Source organism: Orycteropus afer, unplaced genomic scaffold (genome assembly GCF_000298275.1).
Source record: "Orycteropus afer afer isolate SDZICR_OR568_19922 unplaced genomic scaffold, OryAfe1.0 scaffold00094, whole genome shotgun sequence".
Lineage (NCBI taxonomy): Eukaryota > Metazoa > Chordata > Mammalia > Tubulidentata > Orycteropodidae > Orycteropus > Orycteropus afer.
In genome coordinates this window covers 4,454,275-4,473,698 of record NW_006921681.1, presented here as the reverse complement: position 1 = coordinate 4,473,698, position 19,424 = coordinate 4,454,275, and the positions used below count along the sequence as shown (strand labels likewise).

Sequence of the window (19,424 nt, the reverse complement as noted above, 5' to 3'; positions counted from 1 at the left end):
TATCTGAGTAAGATATTCAAGATTTTGCCTTGGTGTGTAATCTTGAGCATATAAATTCTCTTTATCTAAATCTCTTCAACTGAATATGGCTAATTTGATGTGATTTTTTCCCTCCTTCTTCCTCAAGGGACCCTGAAATAAATAATTTTAACTTTATCAAGTTCTTTAAATTATCAGAAAAGTGATCAACTCACTGAAGGGCTGTTTTCCTTTAGCTTAGTTGTTTGTAGTTTAATATCACCTTTGGAAAAAGGTATGTGCTTTGTCATTTGTTTACTTGTTCAGTGGGTTTATGGGCCCTGTCTTTGTTCCCTTAAAAGTAAATGCCATTGTTTTAAAATTTCTTTTTCTTTTAAAGACTGTGTGTATATCGAGAGTCGGAGACCAAACACACCGTATTTCATCTGTAGCATTCAAGACTTCAAACTGGTAAGCATTTTTAAATGTGCTGTTGGTTCTGCTCTGCACCTTCTCTTTTTCCAGTTCTTTGGCTGTCTATCTATTGTTTCTCCATCACTGTTGCTTTGATAGCCAGTCAAGTTCTGGGTGTCCTGTGGACTGCTTCGTGGCTTTCGCATTCAAATGAGGCTGTCACTAGTTTCGCTCTTTCAGCTAACACTTACTGTTATAATCTTTACATAGTAAGCAGTCTTTCTGGAGTTTGTATTCCTTTAATAGCTCTTCTGACAACTAATTTCAGAAATTTCTTTTGAATTTCTGAAGTAGTTCATTTCTTCTCAACTGCTATTAAGTGTCTAAAATAAGGTAAATTTAGGAATTGATGATGAGTAGGAAAAAAATATCAAATAAGTCAAAGGTTGGTTCTCACACGAGAACTGTAATTTACTTGGAAATTTGGCAGGAATTGAGTGCATTTTGAACCTTTTGGTGGCTTCCAAGGGTGGAGGTTAGGGGAAGGAAGTTGGGGTTGGGGGTTATAGTTCCTATACTTTCTCATTAAATATTTTTCCTGGTTACGTGAATGTTGATATCACCTGTATTGAAATCTCTTGCCTTTGGACTAGTGGTTTCCATACTTTAGGCTTTGGATTCCTGGATATCTATAAAGATTTTACAAATAAGCATTCTTAAATGAATATACTTTGTTCTTGTCTGTATAGCTGCTTTTCAAATGTATGTCTGTGCTGGTGTGATTTTTAAATTCCATCGATTTTTAAAAATAATAAGTACTTAATAACCACTGTTTATTATACGATCTTTATGTATTTTCCTAAGACAGTTGATTCTTGAAATAGTGTCATAATACTATCACATGGGGATTTTTGAAACATTTTGATGTTAAAAAGCAATCTTTGTACTTAAGACTGTGAATCACAGTTCTGCAGTGTTAGGTGTAGAGAAATTCTAATTCTTTTGCTTTCATTAGAAGTTATATGTATCTGTCCCCGTATTTCTGAAAACCTTTGTAACTTTTGACTATACAGGTATGTGTCGCTAATGTCCATGATATATTCCATGAAATAGCATGTTACGTGATTTGGATGTTGTGCAAACACCATTTTGAAACCTTACAGGAGCCCGCTTCTTGCCATCCTTGGCGTCGCTATTGCCCCTGCTAGAGCTGCTGGCATTTCTAGTGCAGGTTGGGGGAATGGGCGGTGGGTGTAGCAGTGACAGGAGCCGAGTGAGAGGAAGCTAATGATGAGGGAGCAGAGCATGCCCAGCCCTGCCCCCTATTCTGCCTGCCTGAGCAGTAGTAGCAGCTTGGGGTCTGCAGCGGCCTGCAGCTGCCTGCCTGCTGGATAAAACCCAAAAGCCCACACTCAGTGCTGTGCCTTCTGCCTCACTTGCTTGTATCCCATCCATGGTCCAAAGCTGCAAGAGTCTGGGTTTGACGTCTTTAAAACCATTATTGTTGTTAGGTGCCATTGAGTTAATTCCAACTCATAGTGACTGACCCCGTGTACAACAGAACAAAATACAACCCAGTCCTATGTCATCCTCACAGTGGTTGCTGTGTTTGAGCCCATTGTTGAAGCCACTGTGCCAGTCTATCTTGTTGAGGATCTTCCTCTGTTTGGCTGACCCTCTACTTTACCAAGTGTGATGTCCTTCTCCAGGAACTGATCCCTCCTAATAACATGTCTGAAGTACATGAGACAAAGTCTCGCCATCCTCCCTTCTAAGGACCATTCTGGCTGTACTTCTTCTAAGTCAGATTTGTTTGTTCTTCTGGCAGTCCATGATGTAGTCAATATTCTTCACAAACACCATAATTTGAAGGGATCAGTTCTTCTATCTTCTTTATTTGTTGTCCAGCTTTCACATGCACATGAAGTGATTGAAAATACCATGGCTTGGGTAAGGTGTACCTTAGTCCTCAAACTGATATCTTGGCTTTTAACACTTTAAAGAGGTCTTATGTAGCAGATTTTCCCAATGCAGTATGTCATTTGATTTCTTGACTGCTGTTTCCATGGGCATTGATTATGGAACCAAATAAAATGAAATCCTTGACAGTTTTGATAGCTTCTCCATTCATCATGATGTTGCTTATTGATCCACTTAAAAAACAAACACACTGTCAACAAGTCGATTCTGACTTACAGTGACCCTATAGGTGAGAGTAGAACTGCCTCGTAGGGTTTTCAAGGCTGTAAATTTTCACAGAAGCAGGCTGTCTCATCTTTCTCCTGTGGAGTGTCTGGTGGCTTCAAAACATGAACCTTTTGGATAGCAATGCAGTGATTTAACCATTGTCCAGCCACCAGAGCTCCTCTTATTGATCCAGTTGTGAGGATTTTTGTTTTATGTTGAAGTATAAGCCATACTGAAGGCTCATCACTAAGTGCTGCCAAGTCCTCTTTTAGCAAGCAAGGTTGTGTTATCTGCATATTGCAGGTTGTTGAAACCATTAGGGGAAAATAATAAAAGAAGAGCTGATTTTCCTTTAAAACAAACAAACAGACTTTATGGGACCATGGACATATATGCAGTCAGACGTTGCTCAAATGGATGTTAAGTGACACATACTTGTATTTATGTTCTGACGCACATTGCGTATGATAGTTCAGTCTGAAGAGAAGTAAATGTAGTCTGAAAAGATCTTTAACTCTGCATCTCTTTCATTTCTTTTTTTTAAAATCATTTTTAATGACTCCCAAACATCCAATTAGTATAATCTGATTTAGCTAGTTAAAAAATTGCATGCCGTTTTTCTTAACAGAAGATAATTAAATAAGTAGTCCACACTTACTGTTTTAAAAGAAAGTCAAATGTGGCTTTCACTTTTTGGATTGATTTATTCTTGATCAGCTGCTTCTAACTTCTCTGATTGTTTTACAAGATGGCCTTGTAGTTGAATCTTGTCACATCAAACATTTTCTATTCAGTTTTTTTGTCAGTATGAATTTTCTGTTTTCAGAGATCTTTGCTGTATTTATTATATCTTTTCTTCTGAAGATGTTTTACAGATGCTGTTCTGACATCCGAAAATTTAGGTGGTGGTCTTGTTTCCTGAAGAGTTTTAGTAGTGGCTGCTGCCTCTACTCTGTCCCTGGTCATTGTCTTTGTGTATGATTTTTACTAAATCTGATACCAGTGCACTATGGACAGTATATAGATATGAAGTAAAATTGCAAAGATTTTTCTTTTACCTATTTGATTTTGAACCCCTTTTGTACTGTTTTTTTTTTTTTTGGCACATTAGCAGGTACTTCATGTTTGAACAGCATCTCTTATGAAATGCTGATTACAGTGTGATAGTTGCTGTTCTGGGCAGAGGTTCCTGCTGAGTTACAGTAATTGCTCAGGGGATTAATAGCAATAAAAGCTGAGGCTTTTGTTGTCAGTATTGGTTGAATGCAGCACATTAAAGCTGTCTGCAAAAACAACGTGAGATGTAGGGTCAATATGTTTGGATAGACCTTATTCTAAATCACACAGTGGTATTTCTTAACGTTTTCGTTTGAAGTTCTGTATTCAGCACATACTCATAGTTGTGTAAAAACTGAGATGATGAAATATTTGCTGCTGAAAGGAATTTAGTTATTCTTTGATACTCACTTTCCTTTTTCTTTGTTTCTCTATACTACATATGAAATGATAACCAAGTAGATTAGAATAGTAATAGATTTTTTCCTCCAGTTTACTCATGCTGTCAGGGGAAAGGATGGGCAGAAGGAAATAGGCTTTGTTTCTCTGTAAGATTAAAAAATAAAATAAATAAAATAAAAGAAAGAGTTTGTTTTGCCCACAGCAAATAACATGGCAAGTGGAGTAATGAAAAACAAAAAGCCAATAGCTTTGAAATGTCATTGATTAATTATCTTTTTAGCTGTCTTAAAATAATAATAAAAAAAATTGGTTTCTTTGTTTACACCACAAATTAGAATTAACCGATTTTCCACAGTAGATTTTTTTTTTTTTGGCATAAGATATTTCAGGTTTTAAAGTACATACTAAGCAAGATTGCAACGTCAAACATAGCATAAGCTAATGAATTGAGAAATGGGAAATAATTAGTCATCTAACCAGTTACTGAGAGGAGCATAATGGCACTTTATTGAACTGAGGACCCTGGGTCATACTTAATGAACTAATTCTGTGTGAGAGCAAGAGAAGAGTATTTAGATTTTATGTGGGACCTGGGTTGTCTTCTAGGCTCTGCTACTGTATCCCCTTAGATTCTGAATCCGTGGTCGTAAAACATGGCTGCCTCACATCCTGGTTTATGTCTGTTGTCCTGCCAAACTGTTAAATAATGCCCCATTTTACTCTAAAAAGTATCCTCTTTTGGAAGATGGATTATATGGTCATCTGGCCTATAGGAATGAGATCTGTGGTTTCTGCTTTATTAACATTTAACCATTAAAACACCTAAAGCTACTACCATTCTACACAGGTAGGTATATTTGGAACACACACTTTTCACTGGTGTAGGTAGAGGGTATGGGAGTGCAAAGTAGTAAGTTCCTATCCAAGCTGAGTTTTTTTTTTTTTTTTTAAACTAGAATTTCCAAAGTAAGTGAATTACATGTTCTGTTAGCTCTCATTCTTTTAGGAACTTTTCACTTGGTTTTACTTATTTACACACTGGGAGATCTGGATTTGTTTCACTACAATGACAAAAGTAACTATGAAACTAGGAGTCAAAAGTAGGGACTTAAGAAAGCGGAGAGGTAGAGTGCAGTTATGGACAGTGTATGCATAGAAGGGGGCTCATCAGGTACATAAGGCAGCTTTGCAACTTAAGTTTCTAAACTGAAAATAAAGTAGCTTGCAAAATCTTTAGCTCTTTGAAAGAATAGTAAGATAGAATGGCAATGCTGTTTTTGGTCAAATTTCTTTCTTAGAATTTGGAATTGGGAAAGTAAGAAACTGAGGCACTTAAAAGAGGGAGCAAAGCTGAAAGGATTAGTCAAGAATGTACCCCACCGACCTTGGTGTCTGGATGAACCCCTGAAACTCTTGTCTGGAGATAATCATTAAAACCTTAGACCAAAAGTATCTCCTGGAGTCACCTTACAAATGAGCAGTAGTTTAGCTTAACTAGTAAAACAGTCCTGCCTTGAGCATTATGATTTTTTAAGACCTATCTGCTTGAGATCAAATTGACAACAGCAACAGAAAGATTAGATAAGAACCTTAGGGGGTATTGCTTTTATGTTAATGAGGGTGAAACAACTTAGAAGAGGTAGGTGAGAATGATTTGTACAACTGGTGCCTGTAATCAATGTCCCTGAGTTTTACAACTTGAATTGTGTGTTTTGCTGTGTATATTCTAAACAACTACAAAGTAAATCAAGTCAATTCAGACTCACAGCGACCCCCTTTGGGTTTCTGAGGCAGTAAATCTTCATGGAAGCAGATTGCCCAGTCTTCCTTCTGCAGAGTGGCTGGTGGGTTTGAATTGCCAGTTTCTGGTTAGCAGTCACATGCCTTAGGCACTGTACCACCAGAGCTCCTTAAATAAAATTTAGTGGCAGAGGGCTAGAATTACCAAATGTAGAGGAGTTGGGACAGCCTTAGGCAAGATGAGCTGAGAGGGTGGGAGGCAGGACAAGGAGAGGAATAGAGCACCTGTGCAGAGAGCAGTAGAGGGCCAAAGGCAGTGAGACACACAGCCTCTGTTCTCCTGAGGCTGGCTGTCCTGCATACTCCTTCCCCTTGGATTCTCAGGTTAACCTTGCCTAGTGCCTCTCAGCAGAGGTCCCTCTACTTGGGCTTGCTTGAGTGGATCTCCATAAATTGAAACTGAGTTAACCTGATACCACATCTTCAACTCATTCTTCAGTCCTCTCACAGCTTTTCTGTCAGTGTGTGACTTGTTTGCTTTCAGGGTTTTATCCCTGAATGAGTCATTAGCATCAAGAAGCATCATATCCTAGACATCAGTTAGGAATGCCTTCCTCGGTCATTATCAAAACTTTGCTTGATGTCCTCTATTAAACTCAACACCGGCATCAACACCGGCAGTGGGACTGAAGAGAAGTGTAAGATGCAATCCCATCTCTCGGTGATCTTAGATTCTAATTGGATGGGTGACTCATGAATGACATTCTGAAGAGGAAGCCATTCACTCTCTGCCCTAAAAGTAAGATTTCTTTCTTGATTTTACCAAAATGACAAAATTCATTTTTATTAAAATCCAGGCCTTAAGAAGCATTATTGAGATAATTTGCTATCTGGAAATTATCCTGACGTCTGAGAATGCTAACAAGAAGATCACTGAGATTAGTAATTTTCATTCAATATAACACTGAGGAATTCCTTGTCTAGCTCTAATAGTAGTAATTCATACTGTATTCTTCACAGATAAGTAGTCTACACCATTCCTGTAATGTTCACATGAGCGTTCTGTGTGAACTAATAAGAAGCTGTCATTCATACAGTATAAGATTAAAGTATGATTTTTAGGTCCCTAGAATTAGGTATTTATAAGTTCTTCAGCTGTTACTTATACCATATGAATTTCCAGATAGGATTTGAGATTATTATAGATACTATTTTGGATAAATGTTAGTGATTTGTTTGGATGGTTATTTGGTTCACTAAAACTAGGAACATTGTCCTTAAAATTAAAACTTAACTAGAGTTTCCCTAGAGGCGGGGATATGTCATTAGGGATATTTTGGTGTTTTCAGCTAACTGTTAGCTGGACTAAATATATTCTTATGATGGCTCTGCATGGTTTAGAGTATTGTTTTTGCCCCTACCAGCACACATTCTAAGTACTGATTTTGACTGTAGACTAAGGATACATACCACTAGTTACCTTGGAGAAGGCACATCTCCATTATTGAGTGAATGTGGGGAGCCAAGTTATTCATGATTTAATACCATATCTCTCTCTTTGTTTCATTGTAAAAAGTGAGTTGCTGGGGAAGGAACATTTGGAGTTCTCTCTGATCTCTGGTTTGTACCCTTACTCCAAAAGCTGACTGCCACCCATTAGTTTTTATTCATGCCATTCCCTGACAGTGCAACAGAAAAGGGGGTGCAGAGAAATTAGTTTCAGCTTAGGTTCCATCTACCATTGAAATTTCCCTCTTTCCACAAAATTGAATTCCTCAGAAATGGATTAAAAGCAAGAAGCAGCTCTTTTTCCTTCTTTAAAATGAAAACTTACTGAGGATAGATAACTTTATTTTCTTTCTCTCTTTTTGTTAGAGGCCTTTATATGACTAATAATAGATATTATAATTTAGAGACTTCATTAATACGTATGCTTTGTGTACATATACAAAGCGTATGCACAATGAATTAATCAGATTTATGCATTATCCATCACAATTATTTAATCCCATCTTGTCAACTGTAACCATTCAGCAGAGTGTATGGTGTATGGACACTCAGTAAATAGGCATTCAGTTCAATATTAGGCTAATCAAAGCATGACTTGGTAAATATTGTATTAAGAACGTTTTTTAGGGGTTAGAAAGCAGGAAATCCACATTAATTTGAAAACGGCCAATTCAGAATTTAGGATAGTTTTACTGGGGCAGATATTAGGGACACTACTTTGCTGAGAACTTGGCCTTAGAAATCACAATGTCTGGGTTCATATCCCTGTTCCATCAACTCTCTTAATTTTCTTTACCTATGCTATTAGGAAATAAGGCACCTCATTTGCTAGGTAGGATTCTTCTAGATATACCCTTTCATGACCAAATTATTTTCTGCTTTGAATTTTTTGTTGGAACCATGTGTTTTCAGTAAGGAAAGGCATTCTGAATGAAATGAAAAAAAAAGGTTTTGAGGTTATATGGCTTTTATACATCTAGTTGGACACATGTGTCCCGAGGGGTCTCTGGTACTGGAGTGGGTGGTCAGTTTCTTAAGATTTGCACAATTATACAGGCCCCCATCAGATGGCAGTATACACTAAAAGTGGGATAGTTTCCCAGTAAACCCCAGAAGCTTAAAATGTAGGTGGGCACTGAGTGACCATGGGTCATGAAAGGGTTAACGTTCTCTCTATTAAGTAAGCCAAAGATGATGGTATAGTACCTAAAGGCATTTGACTGCTAACCAGAAGGCTGGCAGTTCAAACCCACCAACCACTCCTCAGATGGAAGGTTGAGCATTCTATTTCCCTAGAGATGTTGTTGTTGTTATGTGCCGTCGAGTCAGACTTGACTCATAGCGACCCCTCCTTGGGTTTGCGAGGCAGTATCACTATGGAAGTAGATTGCTCCATCTTCCTTCCGAGGAGTGGCTGGTGGGTTTGAACCGCCAGCCTTCTGGTTAGCAGTCGAGTGCCTTAGGCACTATGCCTTGGAAACCCAAGGAGAGGTTGTTATGAGTCACAATTGACTCAACAGCAGTATTTGGTTGGTTGGTTTGGTAGCCTGCAGTGTGTAGTATTTTGTGTATTTAAACAATAAAACACTATTCCTTTTAAAATACATTAAACATTAGTGTTTTTTCCTTCAGTGAATTCTGAGTGAATGTAGTCAAAGTTAAATAATTTTTTTGTCTTACTATATTGTGTTTTGAGTTTTCCAAATAACTTTCTCTTAGGAATGATAGATGCAGGCTTAGGTGAACATTCCAAAGAAGGCCAACTCTTAAGAAAAATGCCTTATGGTAGGCGTGAAACAGTGATTTTTTTTTCTGCCCCTGATTTGACAGTCCTTCAAGTTATACCACCAGAATGGAGTATTTCTTTCTATAGTTCCTTCTTCCCTTTACTCTCATGGTCCCTGGAAAAGGCTCATGTTAGAGCTTTGTGACTGATTGGCTAATGAAAGGAAAACCTTAAGGTTCTTTATCAATACACACACACACACATTTTTTTTTTTTTTTAAATAGAATAATGACTTCAGTATTATTCATAGAACTTATCAAATACATACCACTGATACAATTCTCTCAAGGAGTTGTTCTTCCCATTAGTTTCCCTGCTCTCAGCTGGCAGGAATGAGTGCATGAGAAATTCTTATACAGTTGAATTGTAAGCCAGGAAGTGTTGCGAATTACTGATTTTGGTGCAAGAGTCTTTTTTTGGAGTCCGTGCCTTTTGTTTGTTTGTTTTAATAAAGACAGCTATCTAGAAGCATTTTAATAAGCTGCAGTAGAATATTGAGTTTATGGGGGGGGCAGGATTAAATGTCCTTTTCACATGTAAATTTGTAGTGTATAATTTTCTTAAATCCTTCCAGGAGGTAAGAGTAGGATGGAATCCATTAGTTCTGAGTTTGCTGGAGATAATCAGATGAGGTGTCCGGTGTCTCCTTCTCCTCCTCCCATCCCCACCCCCAATTATGGAGCAGTGATGTTGACTTTTTGTTTGAAGCATCATATCTGCTGGTCCATTCCCCCCATTCCCCCCCAATTAATTATTGGGATTTGGGTGAAAGTTTACAGAGCAAATTCATTTTTCATACAGCAGTTCATACACATTTTGTTTCCTAACATTGACTACAATTCCCCACAGTGTAACAGCTCTCTTTCCTCTTACTCCCTGTGGTTACTTCTTCCCTGTGTCCTCCTTTCCTATACATCTCCCCACAACCACCACCACACATGCTGCCTCCTGTACAAATACTGCCCTTCTGTTCTCCCATGATTGACTGTTCTAAGGAGTGTATTTACCTCGTATAAATGTTCTGTCCATATACCTGTCTGTTGTTTGTCTGGAGGCCATGGGAGTGAGTTCAATTCCAGGCCTGAAGGGTAACTAGGGGCCATAGTCTTGAGGGTCTCACCAGGCTCTATCAGACTGGTAAACCTGGTCTTTATGATTTTGAGTTTTATTCTACATTATTCTCCCACTCTACCCAGGATCTCCTGCACTGATCCCTTTGCAAGTGTGAACACCATAACCATATCTGTTCTGTATGACGTGGATGTCAGTTTATAAACAGAGAAGGCAGTATCCCTGTCAGTGGAACTCAAAATGAAGTTGGGGAGTAAGTTATCTCAGAGTGTCTTACCAGCCTGTTTACTCAGTAGTCTGTATTCATTCATGGGAAACATGAATGTTAGGCCATACGATATTTAAAGTTTTAATGATCTACAAGAATACGAAGTTTGGAATTAATTTTCTCCTAATTTAAATGGATTTTAGGACCCAGTATTTAAGAAATAATTGAAAAAAAATTGCTTAATTACATTTCCATAAAATATTTTCTAAACTGTTATTTACTAAACCTATTTTCTAAAAGTGTAGTTTCTCAATGCAGAAAACTCTAGGTATTCTAATTTTTTTTTAAGGAGCTTAAGAAAATTTGAGAAAATCTGATATTTGTAGAGATTAGCTGTACAAGAATATTGGTAAAGTCTTACTCAAAAATGATTCCTTAGAACTGGAAATTTGTCATTTGTATATATATGTAGGTGCTTCTGTTAAGAGCCCAGCACCAACTTAAAATAGCCCAAGAAACTCTCACTGGAAGAATGTAAAGAAAATTAGGGAGACTGAGATGTTACTGTTGAAAGTTTTCTGTTTAAAATGGTGCCTTTTTTTTTTTTTAATGCTTAAAACGTTTTTAATAATTACTTGATTTACGTTTATAAACAGGGTGCTTGGTTAGAAATGTTTTGCCAGTTGTTTCTGTTTTAAACCCTTGATTTTAAAGTGTTTGAGTGCTCCAGTTAATTGAATTCTTAGTGCAGGAAATTAACCAGAAATTCATTTTTATTTTGATGCATTACAGTGCATGGGTGGCTCTCTGATTTGGAATTTACAGTGCTTTGGTAGGGGAAGAAGGGAGGTCTCTGGTGGTGAAGATTAAGGCTATTCACACTGGACATCATCTATTGTCACTGAAATAGTGGGAATCTAAGTGTACAGTATCCAGGATGTACTCTAAAGAGTGATATGCAGTGTGATTATGATAAATACATTCTCAGTATTAGCTTATTTTCTTGGGATTAGTATTTTTGGAGTAATGTCGAAGAAAAAAATACTCACTGCTGTAGATTTGATTCCAACTTACAGTGACCCTTCCTTGGGTTTCTGAGGCACGGTATCTCTATGGAATTGGATTGCCCTCTCTTCCTTCCGAGGAGTGGCTGGTGGGTTTGAACTGACAGTCTTCTGTTTAGCAGTCAAATACCTTAGGCGCTATGCCACCAAAGGGACATGCAAAATAAACTTTGTGTTAATGGAGTATATTAAAGTTTTGGTTACAGAAAGTTGTTGAAGTGACTCTGCATCTCTGGAATCATATGTAACAGATTTTCTTAAAATGATTTAATACTTAAATGTTAATAATTTTTAAACAACTTTAAGAACAAGTTACATAAGTATTTGGATGTTATAGTCTTTTTAGTTTATTTAAAACCATAAGAAATTAGATTGGCTAGGTTTTTTAAAATTGTCTTATAATTCTTGGAATATTTGAAGGGAACAGCATTTTCACTGTCTTAGGTATCTTTTGTGGTACTTATAAGGACTGGTCTGGCTTTCAGAAGTTACTCTCTAATTTTATTTTTTTGGTGCTAAGTGTTTACAAAGTTTATTTAAAAGAAGACATGTGATACATAACAAAATATTTCTTGCCATAAAAGAAATACTATCTTCCTTGAACTTTATGCTCTATGTCTTGTGCATTAATACTTACCTTGTAGGCATTTTGAGAAAAACGAAAACTCATTTGATGAGTGTCTTTTGTTCTCTGGCATTAAGCCTTCGTCTATTTACCGCTCCTTCAACTTTACAAAATTGAGCTAGTACTTGGTGAAAAGGGCAGAGGGTTTCTCTAGCCACCCTTATGCCTTCAGTATTTGCTTATCGTATACCTATCCTACCTCTCCAGTGTCTCTCATTAGAAACGCTTCTGAAAGCTCAATTTGTCCACTTGTGGTTCATTTTATAATTGTGTTTATCTGATGCCATTGAATTTTGTTTTCTTAAAGGCAAAGCATGCCACTGTTACTGTGCTTTGGCATTGTGTCACATTTGAACTTGGTTATTTCGAGGGGCACACACCATACTGCTTTATGCCAGATCTCACATTAAAGTGTGGAGCCAGAAGTGTCACGTGTTTGTTCACATTGAAATAAAGAAACGACTTTGATTAATGCTGAAATGTTAACATTAGTGGTAGAACAATCAGTTACCTGATATTTCAGAGGCCATCTGTAAAGGATTTTTGCAGATACCCACTTGTGTGCTGAGTGCCCCTAATAACCAGGGTATGAGGGGGCATTGGGCACGTTAACTTAAAACTTTTTTCTTTTTTAGGTCCACAACTCTCAGGCCTGTTGCAGATCTCCAACTCCTGCTTTGTGTGACCCCCCAGCATGCTCTCTGCCGGTGGCATCACAGCCACCACAACATCTTTCTGAAGCCGGGAGAGGGCCTGTAGGGGTAAGGAGAATCCCGTTTTTAAAGCTATCGATATTTTATATCCCATAGGGTATAAAATAGGAATATTACCTCCCTCCCCAGAGTCCCTTTAAAAATGTGCTGTATTGTATGTGTTTTAAAAGGAGTTAAAAGTACATGCACAGAGGAAGCAAAATACGGGACTTACCTTACCCCTCTAGGACAGTTCCAGAAGTTAGTGGGGTTTGGTGGTAGGGTATTTTGGCACCAGCAGAGAGCATGCTGGGCTGCTGCAAGGAGCAGGAGCTGGCAATCAGCAGCGAGTATGGATGTTGGCAACTGAAATGGGGAAAAAAGGGGGTAAGTTTGAGTCCAAGTGTGGAATGTGCATTTTCCCAGGCTCATTGGGACTCATGGCTATAAACTATTTTGAGTGCTATCCTTTCAGGTGACATTCTGTAGCATATTGCTTGGAAGTAGTGAGGCTTTTCTGAAATGCTAGTTGGGGTATAGCTATATTTCTCACAGCTGTACCCTGGTAATTCCTCTGCTACCTGGTGATAATGTAGGGGAGAAAAGGGTGTGTGAGACACAGCCGAGTGAAATGGCTGTAGTGCTTTACCCTTTAGAACCCAAAGGCCTGGCATTAGTGATCCATATTGGTTATTTTTTTGTGAAAGCTGTGTATATATTTGCCTTCCTTTCCCTTCCTTTAGGAGGATTTAATGATAAAATTTTATTATGAGAACCAAGTGTATGTTATTCTGATCAACTGCTGAGTACCCAATACTGCCCTTAATCAGTAAAGTAGTCTAATCTTTTTGTGACTTCATTATTTTTTACTTTGAATTATTTATTGATGACATGCGTTTTCAGTAATGGAAGACATGCTGAAATGAAAGAAAACATTTTATTTTTTTGAGTAATATGGATTTTGATACAAGTGAATGCTGGTGGTAGGATTGTTGGGATGAGGCCCATTTCTTCAGATTCATGCAGTTATATAGGTCCCTGCCAGGTGCTGCAGCTTGTACTACAGCTGGGTTAGAAGCTTTCCAAGAAACCTGAGAGGCTGGGAGTATTGGTGGGTGATATATGTCCCACTGGTCACAAAAAGGTTAAGATCTGTCTCTGTCTTGTATGTAATCTGATTGTGGGGCTCAAACTCATTCTCAGGAAACAATTAAACAATAATACAAGGTAACAGCTATAACACATACACATACAGTTCAAGATACTGTCAGTATGTAATGAACTGTTAAATTGCAGTATAGAGATATTAATATTTTAGGCCAAAAAGAGAGAGAAAGCTCCAAATGATCTGTGGAGGCTTGAAAAGTTTTGTGACGATAGATAGGTTCTGAGTAGCTGATTTGTTTTGACAGACGAGGAAGATGTGGATAGACACAGTAGAGGAGACTTCCAGGTATACATGTCTACCTCTCTTTATAAGTAGCCTACATAATGGGACTGTTCAGTCTGAATATTGTGAGAAGATGACCCACAGGACGTCCATGAAGAGCTTAGGTTAGTGGGTCTGGGAAGGCAGACGTGGAGATATGAAATGGAGCTAGATCGTAGAGGAGCTCCAAAGTTGGACAAGGAGCTCTGGTAGCTTAGTGCCTAAGGCAGTTGACTGCTAACCAGAAGGCTGGTGGTTCAAACCCACCAGCCGCTCCTCGGAAGGAAAGTTGGGCAATCTACTTCCATAGTGATACTGCATCGGCAACCCAAGGAGGGGTCCGACTTGATGGCACATAACAACAACAACAACAACAACAAAGTTGGACAAGTGAAGATTTTATGTAGTAGGCAGTAGAAAGTCTTGTAGGCTCCCCATACACACACCTTTTTTTTTATTCTTTCTCTCCCAGGCAAGCGGATTCCTAGACCACTGCTTAGGAAGAGTCACTGGGTAGCAGCATGCAGTATGTAATAGGGAAAGAATGTGAATGTTCCAGTTAAGAGACAGGGCTGTTGTTGGGGTGTAAGATGAAGAGAACCAAGACCATGGAGACGGAATGTAAATAATTGTAAAAAAAAATTAGGAATAACTGTTACAACAACAGTATCATGTTTAGATAGTTGCCTGGTATAATTTGCCACTAATTAGATCAGAAAAAACGTTCACATTATGGGAGGCTTTGAATTCTTGAAATAATAGCTATTCACAATGGAAGATACAACCCAATGCAGGGGATAAAAGCTAGTTTTAATCTCTGGAGAGAGAGATTGACATTTTAAAGGACAAATTTGCACAGTCCTAACTCAAACAGTGCTACCTCCTTTTGAAACTTCAGCCTTTACCAGTTAACATCTTGTTTCCATATATATCCAAAAAAAGAGGAGAAGGTTTTTGTCTTCTAGGCTGATGTTTTCTTGTTTTACTCTCTAGTTAGTGTGGATGTCATTGTTAGACTGTTCGTTTGCCACAATACCCAGTAACCAGGATTTGCTGGGTGGGTTCCAGATTTTCCCATAATTACATTAATTTTTAGTAAACTTCTTATATTAGCATTAGTGATGACCAGTATTTATTTTTTGGCAACAACAATGTTTGTGTCCACTGGAGATTTAAATAAGTTTGGGATGGGTGGAACACATATGTCATCATATGTGGCTTTGAAAAGATTCTGTAATGAAACGGTAAATCTTTCAGTCAAGATGGTGCTGTAGAAAGCTAACTTTATTAATTGTTCTTTAAAGATGGTTTGTGCTGCCAGAGTCATTGTAGCTGGATCTGAATCAGATCCAGTTGGCAAACCTCCCCCATGTTGGAGTTCTTGTAAATTCTGCAGGCACACAGATCTAATACAGTGTAATGAGGGAGCTGCTGGGAGAAAAAATTGATTACAGGGTTGCAGACAATATCATTAATGTTCCTTGCTATGATATACCAGATGTCTTTCCTAATAGACTAGTTTTGTTAATTTAGTTTTTATAGGGTAGCACTGATTGCATCAAAATTTAGCTTTCTTTGTATATTCAGGTATATATTTGTGATATATTTCCATTCTAATGATGACATAAACTAATAGGCCTGCACTTTATAACTTATCTGTCAATGTTTAAAGTGTCCGTGCTAGAAAGGCAACAGTTTTGTTACTAGGAATCTGCTAGCTGGAATATTTTCCAGCAGAAAGTCTTGTACCCACTGGTAGTGCGAGGGTAACGAGTGGGGGAAGAGGCGAAGGAAACATCTAGTCTGGTCAGAGATAATTTTCCTTCAGCTACTGGCAGTATCAGGAGGTTTGCATAGACACTAAATGGCAGCATAACACACTTTCTATGCAAAGCATAGAAATGGTTGTACCATTTATAAAGGACTTAACATGCATGGTTATTTCTATAGGAACAGCTGTGGTGCTGTGGGCCCCATTCATGTTGACAACACTTATTCTTTTCTTTGCTAGGAGATCAAGGGCTAGTTATATTTAGTTATTAAGGGCTGTTATTCTTTCACCCATTATCTTTTGTATTTAAGACCTTCATTGAGTAGCTAACACACATAAATAAGATAGTATTGTACTAGTGGATTGGGCTATTTTATTTCAGGAAAGTTTTTTAACCTCTAATTTGATATATTTTTAGTGCATTACCCTTTACAGAATCTTTCTTTTCCCGTTTGATATTTTTTTTTGCTTAACATTAAAAGAAAAACACCCTACTACCATCAAGTCAATTCCGATTCATAGTGACCCGATAGGACTGGGTTGAAATTGCCCCATAAGGTTTCGAAGGTTATAAATCTTTATAGGAGCAGAATGCTTCTTCTTCTGTACCTGTGGAGCAGCTGGTGGGTTTGAACTGCCGACCTTTTGGTTAGCAGCTGAATGCTGGTTAAAGCCACTGTACCGCCAGAGCTTCTTTGTGTAATAGTGTTGTTATTATGTGCCATTGAGTTGTCTCTGACTCATAGCAACCCGTTCTTGGGTTTCTAAGGCAATGGAAATATATTGCCCAGCCTTCCTTCCGAGGAGTGGCTTCTGGTTAAAAACAAGCAAACCAAACTCAATGCCATCGAGGTGGCTCCGACTCATAGCAACCCCTTCTGGGTTTCTGAGGTGGTAAATCTTTACGGAAGTAGATTGCCCAGTCTTCCTTCCACTGAGGGGGTGGTGGGTTTGAACTGCCAACCTTCTGGTTAGTAGTCAAATGCCTTAGGCTCTCTGCCACCAGAGCTTCTTTAAGAAAATTTAACCCTTTCTAACCCTTAGTTTTCTTACTTGTAAAATGGGTATAATACTACCACTTACCTCAAAGGGTTGTTGCAAAGATTAATGAAATAATTCATTAAGTTGTTTAGTATAATACTTATCATATAACAAATAATCTTAAGCATTGTCTTTTAAATTAAACAAACATTGATTTGAAGTAATTTATTCTCCAAAACCAAAGTCACTGCCATTGAGTCAATTCCCACTCATAATGACCCCCATTGGGTTTCTGAGGCAGTAAATCTTTATGGAAGTAGATTGCCCAATCTTCCTTCTGTGGAGTGGCTGTTGGGTTTGAACTGCCATCCTTCTGGTTAGCAGCCAAATGCCTTAGGCACTACACCACCAGAGCTGTTGCTGTTGTTGTTAGGTGCGGTGGAGTCGTTTCTGACTCATAGCAACCCCATGCACAGCAGAACGAAACGCTGCCTGATCCTGCACCAGCTCCATGATCCCTGCTGTACTTGAGCCCATAATCGCAGCCACCTTGTCAGTCCATCTTGTTGAAGGCCTCCCCCTCTTTCATCAACCCTCCACCCTTCCAAGCATGACATCCTTCTCCAGGGAATGGTCCCTTCTGACACCATGACCAAAGTAGGTGAGACGAAGTCTGGCCATTCTCGCTTCCAAGGAGTGCATTTCGGGTGCACTTCCTCCAGGACTGAACTGTTAGTTCTTTTAACAATCCATGGTACTTTCAGCATTCTTCGCCAGCACCACAACCCAAGTATCACCAAAGCTAGATATTATTAATCTGAGGTCTGTAGGCTCCTATGTAGTCTCCTTGAATTTAAGAGTATCTGTGAAGTTCCTGAAATCGCTGGAAAAGTCATATTTATGTGCATTTTTCTGTAGCAGAAGCTATGATTTTCAGCCAAGGGTGCTTATCAGTAGATTCCTAAAGTGAAAATGTGAGGATCTGTACTCTGACAACTGCTGATTTGTGAAAGCTTTGAGTTACTTTGTTTTTGTTTTTCTCAGTGGGGGTTCATTTAAAACCTGAAGCTAGGGTTTTGTTAAGGAAATGAATTTACATTGAGCATTTACTTTGTGCCAGTGAGTCTGCTGTTGTTTTCACATGCAGTAGTTTAACTCATTTAATCTGTGTAGCTATCTGTTAAAGTTGTTTCAGTTTGCAGACAAGGAAACTTTAGGTTAATATTTTTATAAGATTTGCCTTTCCTAAGTGGCAGTACTGAGGTTTGAATCCAGGGAATTTGTGTAGTCGTCTTAGCCCTCCCTTATAGATGACCTGGCTACTTCTGGGATGATTCCTGCACACCTTTGCCTCCACTATGCTGGAGAGCTTCCTGAACAAAGGAACTGATTACCCACTTTGTAGAGTACATGGCTTCTGCCACTGAGAGCTATTCAGGCTGGTGCACGTACTGTGTAATTGGACAGTGGCATTAGTACTATGGTGTGAGAACCCTTCCTGAGTGTCAGCATACTTGCTGTCCCCAATGGTACAAATGGTTAGGCACTTGACTGCTAACTAAAAGACCGGAGGTTCTAGTCTACCTGACAAGAAAGGCCTAGAGATCTACTTCTGAAAAAATCATACATGAAAATGTTACGGAAAACAACATCGTTTTAGTTTGACACACATGGGGTTGCCTTAAATCAGAATGAACTCCAGAGCAACTGTTTTTTTTTCCCCCCTTTGTTTCCTTTGTCCTTTATTTCAAAAAATACATTACAAGCAGCTACTGTGGATTCCCTTTTCATTCATCTTAACATATATAAGCATTAGAAAAGTAATTCCTGTAGTGTCCCCACCCTACCTTACTCTCCTCACCCCAATCTCGAAACCTGAGCCCACTACCATCAAGTTGATTCTCACTCATAATTACCCCCATTGGGTTTCCAAGGTGGTAAACCTTTGGAGAAGTAAATTGCCTCATCTTCCTTCCACAGAGTAGCTGGTAGGTTTGAACCACCAACCTTCTTGGTTAGCAGGCAAATGCCTTAGGCACTGTACCACTGGAGCTCCTTTGGTTCGGGTAAAGCATCTTGCGTTTAAGAATTTGGACCCAGACAAACCATTCCTATTTATTACAAAGCTTGGGAAGCTAGTGCCAAGGGCGGTAATTGACTTTCCCGAAGTCTCACACTTAGTTGACAGGCCACTAGAGACCCAGAAACCAGGTTTCCTGGGTTTAAGGTCAGTGCTCTTTCTCCATGCTACTACCTTCCTTGATACACAAACGGTGTTCTTAAAGCTGGTCCGTGGGATAATACCACTCACTTCTTTAAAGACCAAGAAGGTGCTACTCAATATTTAAACTTCTAATGACTGTATTTGTAACTGGTTTTAAAACTATTATTGTTGTTGTTGTTGTTGTTTATAAAGGACATTTGTCTTTCTTTTTTTTTTTAAGGATTTGGGTGAAGATTTACAGAGTAAATTCACTTTTCATACAGCAGTTCACATATACTTTGTCTCATGTCATTGACCAAAATTTACA

At 38.5% G+C, this 19,424-nt stretch overlaps 1 protein-coding gene across 1 annotated transcript in view; it reads left to right on the top strand.

The window, feature by feature from the left end:
- RERE (arginine-glutamic acid dipeptide repeats) overlaps window positions 1-19,424 on the top strand; it is a 470,759-nt gene that overhangs the window by 71,244 nt on the left and 380,091 nt on the right. The window contains exons 2-3 of the mRNA XM_042781181.1: window positions 359-429; window positions 12,656-12,781. Coding sequence (XP_042637115.1) covers window positions 359-429; window positions 12,656-12,781 — 197 coding nt within the window. The remainder of the gene's footprint in view (window positions 1-358; window positions 430-12,655; window positions 12,782-19,424) is intronic.